A 14,055-nucleotide genomic window follows, 5' to 3' on the forward strand; every position below is an offset into this window, starting at 1 on the left:
AATCATTCAATAACAATATGAAAAAAATTAATTTGCCTTGGTCCTCATACCATACATCAAGAAAAGCTCCAGATGGATATAAAGATTAAACCTTTTTTTAAGATTTTATTTATTTGACAGAGAGAGAGCACACACGAGCAGGAGGAACAGCAGGGAGAGCCCAACATAGGACTCCATCCTAGGACCCTGGGGTCATGACCTGAGCTAAAGGCAGATGTTTCACCAACTGAACCACCCAGGTGCCCTGGATGTAAAGATTAAATTTAAAAAAAGAATCAACCGTAGATTACTCTCAGGAGATTGATTAGGTAGTAGAAGAAATTACGAAGGAAATGACAGGCATCTATGAAAATAATGTGTTCAAAAAATAATAAAATATAAAGTAAGTTTTCAAAAATATATTCTCTTCACATGTATTCAAGAAATAGAAAACCCCTTCAAGTTTATGAGAACTCTGGGACCCCGGCAGATAAATGCACGAAGCATAATTGTGACAATTCATGCAGAACAACTGTGAGCATTAGACAAATGTGGAGAAACCTTCCGCGTCACTGGCAATTAAAGTACTGCAAACTTGGGGTGCCCGGGTGGCTCAGTCAGTTGAGCAGCTGACTCTTGGTTTCGGCTCAGGTTGTGAGATTGAGCCCTGCACTGGGCTCCCTGCCCCACGGAGAGTTAGCCTGTGATTCTATCACCCTCCCCCTCTGCCCTGCACTCTCTGTCTCTCTCTCAAATGAATAAATCTTTTAACATAAATAATAAAGTAGTGCAAACTTATAATACATTACCTTACACCTAAATAAATTAGAAGCCAGAAGACTATCGACAATATTCATTGATGACAAACTTATAGTCAAAGGGACACACTTATGCTTTACTGCTCTCAGCAAAAACTAGCGAAACCCTTTTGGATGGCAAGTTAGAATGTATAGCAAACTGTACTGTTTAACCTAAGAACTGAGTCTGAGGAAATAATATAAAGAAAGAAAAAAGTATCAAATTTAGACCAGACAAAAAGATGGAAACACTCAAGTACAGAAAAAAGTACAAGGGTATAGTGAGCAACTATGAAAAAGCTTATAATAAAAACTGGAAATATATGGGATATACACATTACCTGAAAAAAGTGTAAAAGATTATGTGTCACCTACAACTCCTACATAGTTGCATACATATGAGCAAAGACTGGAAGAGAAGATGAAAACTGAATATGGAATGGGATTGTAGATAAAATGCTTTTGTTTGTTTTTTTCTAATATTTTCTGGTGTTTCTAGCATTTAGCAGTGAATAAAGGTTCAGTAAATGGGGGAATAAAACACCCAAAGATGTCTAATTTTAGTAGTTACTACACTTAAAATTAGGATAACTTGGGTTTTTATAAAGTTTTTCAGGAAAATATAGCCCAGTATGTTCTTGCCCCAGAATCCAGCAATAGTACTTTATTTGGCCCCAGAGTGGCCAAAGTGACACTGTGTCTAGTTCCTCACCAGACAGACCCCTAACAAGTAAAACCTTCTGATGGTGTGTTATGGATATCTGGGTCCTGCGTTTGCTGCACAGATAAACCTTTGGGGATGGAAGTGGGGCTGTGTGACACACTTAACTCTTGTCAGTCATTCGAAGCCAGAAAGATCCTCAAAGCAGTCAAACCCACGTAACTCACTCATTCCTCCTGCATCTCACTTGGTATCATTTTTTTATTCGATGATTTCGTATTTGTGATCTATTTGTATTTTAGAGAAATTGTTTTTATGTAGCATCTATCTAATTTCGGCAGAGCAGAAACCTTCAATCTGCTCAGAGCAAAAGAATGGGTTAAATACCTATGCTGTCAACCATCCTCACTGTAATTTGTCCTGCCCCATGTCATTTTCTCTGGAAGGTCATGTTTTAACCAATATAATGAGAGGCCACATTTTATTAAGACTCTGCAGAATTTCTTTTCTCTCAAGGTTGAGAAAATTAGAAAAGAGGAAAATGTAGTTCCTTCTAGGTCCTGATGACCTCTTTCTGCTGCTTCTTCACCATGGTAGATGTGAGTTGATCTGCTTTCAAGATCAGAATATCTTCAGAGCTGACTCAACACTACCTTGTTCAATGTTCTGCAAACAGTGACCTTTTAGTGCTTGATGATCTAATGAAAATCCCCCGTAACCTTTAACATTGTCATCATCCTCTCTCCACTCTGTGGGACTCCTAGTTCTTTGATGTTTATTTTTTACCAGTTGACAATGAACTGATAAAAAGGGGGACAAGGAGAAGGATCAGTGGATCATATTCTCCTTTTTAAGTTCCATGAGATTAAAGCACATATTGATTGAATTTTTGAGGTACTTTATCTAAAAATAGCATTTTATTCATTATAAAAGTAATACAGGCTCAGGTTAAAAAAATACAGGAAAGAATAAAGAATGTAATGTGAATCATCAATAATGTCACCACTTAGAAATGACTCCTGTTACTTTTTTGGTGCAAAGAAAATCAACTTCTAAGAAAGAGAGAAACTGGAAAGTACTGCATCTATATGAGTAAATCTGTCATGGCTAATGACCCTCTCAATTACTTCATGAGAGGCAATGTGGTATAGTGGAGAAAGCACTGTCCCTGGATTCAGCCATTCTTGAGCTCTGGGCCCAGTTCTGCCACTTACCATCTATATGACCTTGGGTAAGTTACTTAATCTCCCTGTCTTTGTTTCTCATCTCTAAATAACCACAATAAGACCAGACTTACAAAATTGTTGAAAGGATAAACACATGAGATATATAAAGCTTTATGCTAATGTCTGGCACGTAGTACTCAATAAAAGGTAAATATTAACATAAGTTTTAACATAATTAGATCCTTGTGAGAGTATCATTGAAAATTCAGGAAAGATTAATTAAGCATCTGCACTAGAGATTCAAAGAGGAGTAAAACAACACTGACTTATCATGGGTGATGGACTAGAGATAGTGGTATAGATAAGTGGATTGAACATGCAAGCTTGAAGTGAGGAGGTGGGCCCATGGGAATGTCAAGATATGTTTTGTTCAGTGGAGAGTATATTAGAGATCTCTGATCTGCTTGATTTCATTGGTTAAAAATTGATACAAACTAATACATGAGAATATGTGATGGATAGTACCAAGACCCATAGGAGGGTTGTATCTTTTGGTGAGTTACCAGGTGGGAGTCAAAGGGTAGAGATCATCTGGGGTGATGCTGAAGTTGGTACCTTTGGAATGGCCTTGTAGGATGGTCCCTGAGTAAATTCCGAGATCTAAGTTTGTTTCTCGCTTGTGTGCCTAGATACTTGGGAAGTGCCATTTGAGGAGATCTCAGAGCTGCAGTGGCTGGGTAGTGGAGCCCAAGGAGCTGTCTTCTTGGGCAAGTTCCGAGCGGAAGAGGTGGCCATCAAGAAAGTGAGAGAACAGAATGAGACGGATATCAAGCATTTGAGGAAGTTGAAGCACCCTAACATCATCGCTTTCAAGTAGGTCAAGGCTTTTTTTTTTTTTTTAAGAAATAGATTTTCTTTCCCCCAATATCTACATATGAGTTCCTGCTTTGAAAGACACATCAAGAATACTATAGACTTAGTACCATGCTAGGTGCTTTGGGAGGGCACCAACGATTGAATGAAAGTTATGTCTTTAAGGATCTTATAATCTAGTAGTTCTTTTTGCCAAAGCACACCCTTCTCAGAAAGGATGTACATGAGACAGAAAGGGAGAAATGGATTCCTACCAAGCAATCCTAGCTGATGAATTAACCTCATTTATCAGCGAGATGATGGAGCTCACTCTGAGATAACCTGCACATCCTAAAGTTCAATTAAGAAAACAAAGCTATCAACGTGGATGGAACTGGAGGGTATTATGCTGAGTGAAGTAAGCCAGTCGGAGAAGGACAAACATTATATGTTCTCATTCATTTGGGGAATATAAATAATAGTGAAAGGGAAAATAAGGGAAGGGAGAAGAAATGTGTGGGAAATATCAGAAAGGGAGACAGAACGTAAAGACTGCTAACTCTGGGAAACGAACTAGGGGTGGTGGAAGGGGAGAAGGGCGGGGGGTGGGAGTGAATGGGTGACGGGCACTGGGTGTTATTCTGTATGTTAGTAAATTGAACACCAATAAAAAAAAAAAATAAATAAATAAATAAATAAATTAATTAATTAATTAATTAAAAAAAAGAAAACAAAGCTAATATCTGATGCAATCACAGAACAATTAGTCTCTGTGTAACAGAGAGGTATTTTTTTTAATTTATTTTTTATTGGTGTTCAATTTACTAACATACAGAATAACCCCCAGTGCCCGTCACCCATTCATTGCCACCCCCCGCCCTCCTCCCCTTCCACCACCCCTAGTTCGTTTCCCAGAGTTAGCAGTCTTTACGTTCTGTCTCATCTTTCTGATATTTCCCACACATTTCTTCCCCCTTCCCTTATATTCCCTTTCACTATTATTTATATTCCCCAAATGAATGAGAACATATAATGTTTGTCCTTCTCCGACTGGCTTACTTCACTCAGCATAATACCCTCCAGTTCCATCCACGTTGAAGCAAATGGTGGGTATTTGTCATTTCTAATAGCTGAGTAATATTCCATTGTATACATAATTATTACAAGTTCATATTTAAGAAGGGAGGCTAACAGAAACTAATAAAAAAAAATACCTCTCTCTCTAGTTTCTGTTAGCCTCCCTTCTTAAATATGAACTTGTAATAAGAGGCATCTTCACAGTGTTTCTCCCTGCCTCAGGCTTTGCTAGATCTCTTTTCAAGTAATGCTAAACACTCAGCCTTCTAAATCTAATGACAGCTGAATTACTGATGAGAGTAAGTTATATGCTATGCTCATTCCACACTGTAGGTGTTTTCAAGAGTGTATGGACATATCTTTCTAGCTCAGACTGTTATTTTCATAATAATGGTAGGGATCACTAGCAAAAGGGGAGGCATTAGGGGAAATTTGAGGAAGTCCCCAAATCTGGCAGTGCTGAGCTCTAAATATGTGTCATCTCTTCTGCCTGTAGCTTTCCCTTGAGTTCCCTCTCTTGCCAGGCTTCAAACTCTGCTCTATCCTGGAAACAAATGGATGAGTGGCTTTACAGGAGTGAAAGTTAAGAACAGGAAAGCTAGTCTTTAGGTAGAATGACAGTTAAGAAACTAGAGCTTCTTGATATGTTTGATGTATATATTTCGATCCTGGAAAATAATATGAGCAATGTGGCTATAGCCAGAAGTGGAATAATTTACAAATTCCCCTTTCCTAAACTAGGAAGAACTTCTCCCAGCCCCCAAGAGGCATCCTCTCTTGATAAAAGTCTCATTATAAAGGTAAACATGTCATGTGATAATTTTTCATTGGAATCACATTCCTAAAGTAAGGAATAGAAATCGTGGGTAAGGGTTTTGTAGAATGGGTTTAAATGAATATTGATGTTGAGTTTTGATTCCTAAACAAGACCCCTTAATGGAAAGGGAAAGAGATGTGAAAAGGAGAGAAGCATTCAACTGGGATACTAAATGAAGTATGTGAATGTATTTCCTTGTGGAAGGAACATCCATACAGTGGGCATGGGAGAGAGCTTCAGTTGCTCTAGAGATTCCATCCTTTGTTGCCCTATTTGGGCAAGGAGGATGTGAGACGAAAACGAAACGCTATAGAGACTAATCATAATCTTTCCAACAATGATAAATTTCAAAAGACAACAGAAGGGTTATTTTTAAGCAGATAGACTATCAGACTCACTTCTTTCCTTCATTTGACTTCACTGAGGATAATCATCACTTCTAGTTTGCTACATCCTAAATGGAAGGAAGGACCTTTCATTTAACTTATATTTAACTCAGCTTTTAAGCTTAGATCACTAGGATGCTGAGTTTGAGACACAGAATATTCTCTAGATTAGTGTGGTTTTTTTTTTGCCTCCTGAAGTGAGCTGAGCTGTATGTCCCAGGTCTGAGGGTTTTCCAGCAGGGATGTCCTGGGTAAACCAAAGGTAGAAATGTATCCTGAGAGTATGGGTGTAAGAAGCTTTATTTTTCCTTCCTTTCTTTTTTTTTTTTTCTTCCCATTTTCCTTGCAACCTTTTCCCACCTTACTCTTTTGATCCTCTTACCTACATGTGCAGTTTTCTGCATTTTGGTCAAGTATTGCCATGCCAATGCCCCACTTTTTAGGCTGAAGATGCTTGAATAGTCTTTACCTCTACATGGAAAACAATAGTGAGACTGTGTCCCTGGTTCATTACACCATGCTCTTGAGGCATTGTGCAGTGTTATGTTTGCAGCCATCTGTGCCATGTGTTGCTTGGCCAATGAATCATTCAGGACCGTCTGGAAGATATGAAGGCATGATTAGATTTTAGTATGTCTCTCTGGATACTGATTGCTGTGCTTACAGCTTCCTTTGAAGTAAGAACCATGTACAGAAGGGGAAGTGAAAGAAAAGAAGTCTGTATTTTTTTTCTTCCAATTTTTTAAAAGCAATCTTTGAGGAAAACCTAATCTGACTGTTCCTAATGGAATTGGGTGCCAAGGGGAAGAAAAAGGTAGCAATTAGAAGTGATTAGAGAGCTGCTATTTATAGCTACTAAGAAGCCTTGTCATAGTATAGGGTTGATGGGATGATTGCTTCTCATTCATCAGTCAAGAAAAATGAAAAGTACATATCACTGTTACCCTTTCTGTCTGTGCAGCAAGTTAAAACATGGTTGAATAGGATGCTGAATAGCTTCAAACAAATATTTATTTTGATATTCTTAAGCACATTATTCCTGCCTAGTCATTGTTTTTTTTTTTTTTTTTGTAATGAAAATTAAATTGTCTGATTATAGTTGTGGTTTATCTGTGTTCCACCAAGTTCTCCTAAAAAGTCAAGTAACAGAAACTTGAAAAAAAATTTCATTAGACATGAAGATGAGAATTCTGGGTAGCTTAGAAAGTGATAAGGAGCATAATAGAGATAGCTCTGTGGCATTTGACAGGCATATCAGGGCAGGGAAAATGAAGACTTAGTTTTACTTCTTCATAACCTGCTGTTCTTTAGGACGTTCCTATGATTGCAAGCTATGGCCTCTTCATTCTCTCATCGCTGACAGCCACCTAAGGGAGAGGACATGAATTGGTAGCTGGCTGAGGACTTTAGCTGGGCATCTTGCAGATAGAATACTCTCAACTCTAGAAAGTTTTGGAAGAAGGCGTACATACTTATTAAGAGATGGGATACCAAGAATGGCATAATTGTTCTCCACTTTTCTTATCTTCATGACAAAAGTATGAAGTAGAGTTAATATCATTATCATTTTTCTAGGGTAATGCTGACATAGGAGTCCCCAGTATGCATGTGTATGCAGACGTTGCAAAGCAAAATGGAGGGCAGTGTCCCATAGTGAGTAGAAAGAGCATAGGCTTTGAAGTTAGACTGGATTAGAATCCAAGCTCTGTCACAGGCATATCATCTAGGACAGGTCACTTTCCTTCTCTGAGCCTTACCTGTTAACAACGGAAGGGGTCATAACTATTGTGTAGTGGTTTGGGGAGATTCAATAAGACAATAAACATGGAAACATTCCTGACAAATAGAAGAAATTCTCCCATGTTGGTTCCCTGCTTCCTAACCCTTACAATTGCACATGTTTGTGCAAAGGATTTAGTGCAAAGAAGGTTCAGGTAAAGTTAAGAAATAGCTGTCAAAGACTTGCTGTGAACTTCTAGGCCTTCTTGGTAGAGAGACAAGAACCTGGAGACCTTTCCCTTCAAGGAGCCTATAATCTGTATGGGGAGAGGAAAATTGTGCATAAAAAACTAGTGGCTCCTGTGTAGCATAGTAGGAAAGAGAAAGATCTTCTTGGACTGGAATAATCAGGAAAAGATTTGTAGATGACATAGGAATTGATCGAAATATAGGCCACATAGGTATGTGTTACATTGTATGATATTGTTTTTATTCTAAATAGAAATGTTTTTCAAAGACTATATAATATAGAAAATTGTCTCTTTTTTGATTTTCAGTCTAGTTATCTTAAATTTGACTAATTTAAAATTCAACAACTAATAGTTAAAATAGCAATATTTTACCAGAATTCTCTTTCTGTATCCTATGTATAAAACCTTCTATTTAATTTTAAAAGGAAGAGATTTAAATGATTCTTAACCATCTAAAACAACACAGTCCCTGGCCTACTCGAGTCTCAGGAATCCCAGAATGGAATGGTCCCCAGAGAAAAGCACCAGATACAGCACAACATAGAATCAGGAGTAAACAATATGAACTAAAATTGTCTGTGTGCATAATAGAGAAGATTGGACACTAGAGGTGTTTTAACGGTAATTGAAGAATCAGGAAAGGTTACATCTTTAAAAAATAATATGGGTAGAGAACTGGTCTTAATTATTTAATGTATTAAATGTTCTTAAAATATAAAATATCTATACAGGTATGTTTGCATGTATGTATGAATTTATAAACATATTTGTGTTTTCTTGAAAGGGGCGTTTGTACTCAGGCCCCCTGTTACTGCATCATCATGGAATACTGTGCCCATGGACAACTCTATGAGGTTTTGCGAGCTGGCAGGAAGATCACACCACGGTTGCTAGTGGACTGGTCCACGGGAATTGCAAGTGGAATGAATTATTTGCACCTCCATAAAATTATTCATCGTGATCTCAAATCACCTAAGTGAGTTTTGGAGTGAATTTTTGTTTTATTGCTTTGAATAAGGAACTTTATCAAGCACGGTTCAAGTTTTTAGACATCATATGTGCAGTTCAGCTTAAATCAGCATAGTGGAAAATTCTATTTGCATGTTTCTTTGGATTATTGTTGACCAACTTACTTTCTTATGTGACAGATGGCTCCAAGCACCTGACACTAGTTTTCCCTGTGTTGTTGTTTTCCCTGTGTTGCTTTTTAATAGTGCAAGTATGAAGCAAGATTCATTATTAACTGAAGTATTTACTCTCCATCATCCCATTAAAGCCAAACTTCCCCACCTGAAGGTTTGGTTTATTGTATTAAAAAAATGAGTTTCAAAAATGCATACGATAGGATAAAAATGGATGAATAAGAGACAGAGGCCAAGAAAAAATAAGAACATTAGAACTAAAGCTTGCTCACAAAATATATGCCACAAGGTTCTGTACAATTGTTAGAGGTAGACTGTAGATTTGGCCTTTGACCTTCCTGGAGTCTAAGCAGAGTTGTGCCTAGTAATCTGTTTTCGAAATGATTCTTTGGCTATCAATAATCACTTTAAGAGGAGTGTTTATTCACTTCCCAAATTGCATGAAAGGAAGAAAGGAATTGATAAAATAGGGTATTTCCTTGTAGCTTCTGTTTTATTATTTTTCATCACACTTTACTGTAGAGAAGCAGAGAGGAATTAATTGTTTTTTTTAAAGATTAAGATTTTTATTTTTTTATTCATGAGAGACACACAGAGAGAGAGAGGCAGAGACAGGCAGAGATAGGCAGAGGGAGATGCAGGCTCCTTGCAGGAGCCCGACGCGGGACTCGATCCCAGGACTCCAGGATCATGCCCTGAGCCGAAGGCAGGCACTCAACCACTGAGCCACCCAGGCGTCCCTTAATCTTTTTTTCAAAAACATGTAGGTGTAGTGCTTTCATGGTTTATAATATTTTTTTAATATCCATCATTACATCTGCTTTGATGTTGGCAAAAATTGTGTGGGGGTAGTTGCAACAAGTATCATTCATTATTCTTATTTTATATATAAAAAAAAATTAAGGATGCCTGGTGGCTCAGTCAGTTAAGTGTTTGACTCTTAATTTCAGTCCAGGTCATGATCTCGAGTTTTTGAAATTGAGGCCTGTTTCAGACTGCCTGCTGGGCATGGAGCCTGCTTAAGATTCTCTCTCTGCCCCACGCCCCCCACCCCCACTCCTCTCCCTTTCTAAAAAAGAAAGAAAATGAAAAAAAAAAAAAAAAAAAACAAGGGCTCAAAGCCCAAAGTCATGGAGCTAGGACTTGAACCCAGAACTTTTAGACTCAAAGCACCTACCTGCATCCTACCTCGTCATATGAAGATGAGGGATTCCCAGTGATTTCTGTTTCCTCTCCATGGAAGACACAAATCAGTCCTTGATTAAAAACTTCAAAGCAGCCTTTGGTTACCACCACCGTTCTCAGCGGGGATCATCGTAGTCATTAGCTCAATGAACAGCCCCCTCCTTGCTTTACTTGCAAATAAACTTTATTATAGTCTTTATTCCATCTGTTCACATTCTTACACAACCTGTTGCATTTGTCATCCACTACACACATAAAAGACACGGAAGATTTGCCAAAGGCCTCTATGAATGGTTTCCTTCTTAACTCCCTGGTGCCCCTTGAGAATTAACTTTAGAGGAAGAAGTCAGGAAATGTTAGAATATATAAAATCACATGCTACTTTCTTTGACTCTTGTCATTTAAAGATTAGAGTAATAAGTTACCCAATAAGGCTTTGCCTGTGTTATCAGTACTCCCCTGAACTTCCGGCAGCCTTGGCCTCTTTGGGTTCCAAGCTAACTTTGAAAAGACAAACATCAGTCTGGCTTGCAGTAAAGAGAGATTTCATTACCCGCATTAAATCTTTGGCTGTGTGACCCCAGCTTTGTTTCAGAGAAGACTTTACGTAAGTTCTAACCTCATGTGCCCTCTAGTCCTCCCTCCACGTCCCTTCCCTCTCACCATGCCAAGAAGTCTCATAGTGAGCAGCACAAGAGAAACAGAAGAGGAGCTTCTCATGGTTTTCTTTCTAGGGGCTTATCACCTTTTCTGACTTTCATGGTATATGATACCATCCATTCTGAAACTATGTCAGATATCCCATGATGTTTAAGTCCTTATGCATTTTCACCAAGACTAGCACCGTTAAATCAAAATTTCCAAATTATGTAAATTTTATATATCAGGTGTAAAGCTAGGGGTAGGACGTGATGAAGGTATTCTAACAGTTGTAAGCAGAGCCGTTTGGTAAGTAGAGAGCCACGTGACACTGGCAGGGAAAGAGGCAAATACGAAGTTCCTGGTTCAGAGAAGGGAGGAGAGGAATTAAGTTTTCTGTTTTCTAGCCCCCTCAAATCTGATAACTCTGAATATCAAGCCTTCTTCTTATTAAAAATAGGTCTTTAGATCATTAAGTCTCTAGAACCCTAACTCATTAACATTCTAAAGTTCTAAACAGGTTATTTCACTTGAATTCAGTCCAGTTTGTAAGCATATTAATAGTTTGGATTTGACTGGTACTAGATTGTATTCATCGTTAAGGCTAGAAAAGCAATTTTCCCAGGTCACATTTCAGGTAAATACCATGAAAAGGAAAACATGACTTGCATGAAATCTACTTAAGTCTAAACCTATTCCAGCTCTCCCTTATCAACATTGGTGGAGTCCCACTATATACTTATTAGCTTTTTATTGTAAAAAATCCCTAGTGTTATAGTCTCATGTGTGATTTTAGTTAGCCATTATTTTTTTAAAAAGATTTATTTATTCATTTATGATAGACACAGAGAGAGAGCGAGAAAGAGAGAGAGGCAGAGACACAGGCAGAGGAAGAAGCAGGCTCCATGCCGGGAGCCTGACACAGGACTTGATCCCAGGACTCCAGGATCGCACCCTGGGCCAAAGGCAGGCGCCAAACTGCCGAGCCACCCAGGGATCCCCAGTTAGCCATTATTTAAACAGTGTTTTAAGGATTTTGTGTGTGTGTGTGACAGCACAAGCAGAAGGAGAGGGAGAGGCAGGCAGAGGGAGAAGCAGACTCTGCTGAGCAGGGAACCTGGTGCAGGGCTGGATCCCAGGACCCTGGGGACTCTGGGATCCCATGACCTGAGCTGAAGGCAAACGCTTAGCCAACTGTGCCACCCAGACATCTGTAAACAGTGTTTTTTTTTTTTTAATATTTTATTTATTCATGAGAGACACACAGAGAGAGAGAGAAAGAGGCAGAGACACAGGCAGAGGGAGAAGCAGGCTCCATGCAGGGAGCCTGATGCGGGACTCAATCCCGGGTCTCCAGGATCACACCCTGGGCCGAAGGCAGGCACCCAACTGCCGAGCCACCCACGGATCCCCAACAGTGTTTTAAAAGAAGTGTTTTTCTTAGTGGTTTGTCTGAGACTGGGAAGGGTAGAAACTAATATTTATTGAGCACAGGTGTTTTACATATCTTATCTCATTTAATTCAAATGAAAATTCCATGGGGCCATTATTATAGGCCCATAATTCCTTATCAAAAACTCTTCGAGTCATAAGATTTCAGAAAGGTAACATAGTGCATTACCCCACACTCCAAGCAAAGTCTAGGACAGCTCTCCATAATGAGCCACAGGTAAATAAAATGAGTTTGCTTGATACAGATGAGAAAATACTTATATATCACTTTCAGAGTTTTCTGCATGTTTGAATCATGGATAAGATTACTGTGACCTGAGTTGTCTCCATCATACTAGATGAGAAAACTGGCTTAGAAGAATCAGGTAACATGGCAGAGGCGACCCAGTTAGCAAGTGGTGGAGGCAGGATGAAACTAGGTGGAAAAAGCCCACCACACTGGGCGGCCTCACATGCGGGAGTGCCGCTCTGTCTAGGGTACAGCCAATGCTCCCATAATGTTGGAACTCACGAGCTGAATTCTACAGGGTAGGAGGCGGCAAACTAAGTTGCCAGTTACAGTTGTGATTTGTATTACTACTAATGATCTGGATGTTCTCTTTATTTCTTTTTAAAGTGTTTTGGTGACTCATACAGATGCGGTAAAGATTTCAGATTTTGGAACGTCTAAGGAACTCAGTGACAAAAGCACGAAGATGTCCTTTGCTGGCACAGTCGCGTGGATGGCACCAGAGGTGATACGCAATGAACCTGTCTCTGAAAAAGTTGATATATGGTGAGCAGCCCAACTAAGAGGCCTTCCCACTTCCCCTATTAGCCCTTCCCTCCTTCGACACTTGTCCTTTCCCTAAGTATTCCTTCCTGTTACTCACTTGTAAGTCTCCTATTATAAATCATCAGTTTTGCAGACCTTCACAGAATAGACTGAACTTTCTGGAAAATGGAAAGTTAACTTCAAATAAACATTTAGTGTAGAAGTCTTTGTGAGATATACTACATAATTCTCACCTTAAATAAAATACACTAAACTAAGTTTACCTGGGCTTGGTCCCTCAGACCATCACTGTATATATCAGTGATGTATGTTGCGGTGATACGGTTATGTGCTGTAGAGTTACTGGAAGTGTATAATAGGGCTGCTTGCCCTTTTATCATGCATCCCCTATGAGCTATGCTGTTTTTGGTTTGTTTGTTGTTGTTGTTGTTGTTTGCCTTTTAAAAATACCCACTTTTCCTTTGAGATTACGAATCTTTACTATTAATCGTCTATTTCCCCATAGTCCACTTTTCTTCCGTTCTTAAGAATGGCTACTAATAACTCTTAGGCTAAAAACCAAAATAATAGAATATGTTAAAATGACATGTAACACCAGAGTAAGATAAAGTAGAAATGGGGGATCATTTGTAATTTGGATAATTATCACCAATGCATCCTCCTTTGGGATTATACCAATTATGTTCCCAACAGAAATGTGTGTTTTCTCAGTCTCACCAACAAAATGTGTTAACTTTTTGGATTTTTGCCAACCATCTAGGTAACACATGGTATCTTGGGTGCTGTTTTAACGTGGGTTCCCCTTATAAGTTATAATGTACATTTTTTCATATGTTTACAAACCATTTATAATTTATTTGTGAGCTATTCTTATCCTTTGCTTAGGTCTCTGATCTTGATTCTTATCAATTTATAGAAGTATTTTATATATTAAGGAGATGAGTCTTTTGTGTATAGCCTTTTGTGTATAGGCTATTCCTATTTTGTTATTTTGTTTATGGTGGAGTTCTTTCTCCATGCTAGATTTTTTTTTTAAATGCAATTTAACTGATCAATGTCTACGTTTGTAGTTTTTGGATTTCATAATTAGAGAGCTTTTGCCACTCCAAGATTAGTAAAAAGAAAAAAAAAATTTCCCTTGTGTTCTGTCAGGGTTT

At 38.5% G+C, this 14,055-nt stretch overlaps 1 protein-coding gene across 2 annotated transcripts in view; it reads left to right on the forward strand.

The window, feature by feature from the left end:
- The window catches only part of MAP3K13 (mitogen-activated protein kinase kinase kinase 13), a 142,258-nt gene that overhangs the window by 98,839 nt on the left and 29,364 nt on the right, over positions 1–14,055 (forward strand). For both annotated transcript variants that reach the window (XM_038583611.1, XM_038583610.1), the window contains exons 3-5: positions 3,293–3,476; positions 8,490–8,681; positions 12,740–12,898. In XM_038583611.1, the coding sequence (XP_038439539.1) occupies positions 3,293–3,476; positions 8,490–8,681; positions 12,740–12,898 (535 nt within the window). The remainder of the gene's footprint in view (positions 1–3,292; positions 3,477–8,489; positions 8,682–12,739; positions 12,899–14,055) is intronic.

Source organism: Canis lupus, chromosome 34, assembly GCF_011100685.1.
Source record: "Canis lupus familiaris isolate Mischka breed German Shepherd chromosome 34, alternate assembly UU_Cfam_GSD_1.0, whole genome shotgun sequence".
Taxonomy (NCBI): domain Eukaryota; kingdom Metazoa; phylum Chordata; class Mammalia; order Carnivora; family Canidae; genus Canis; species Canis lupus.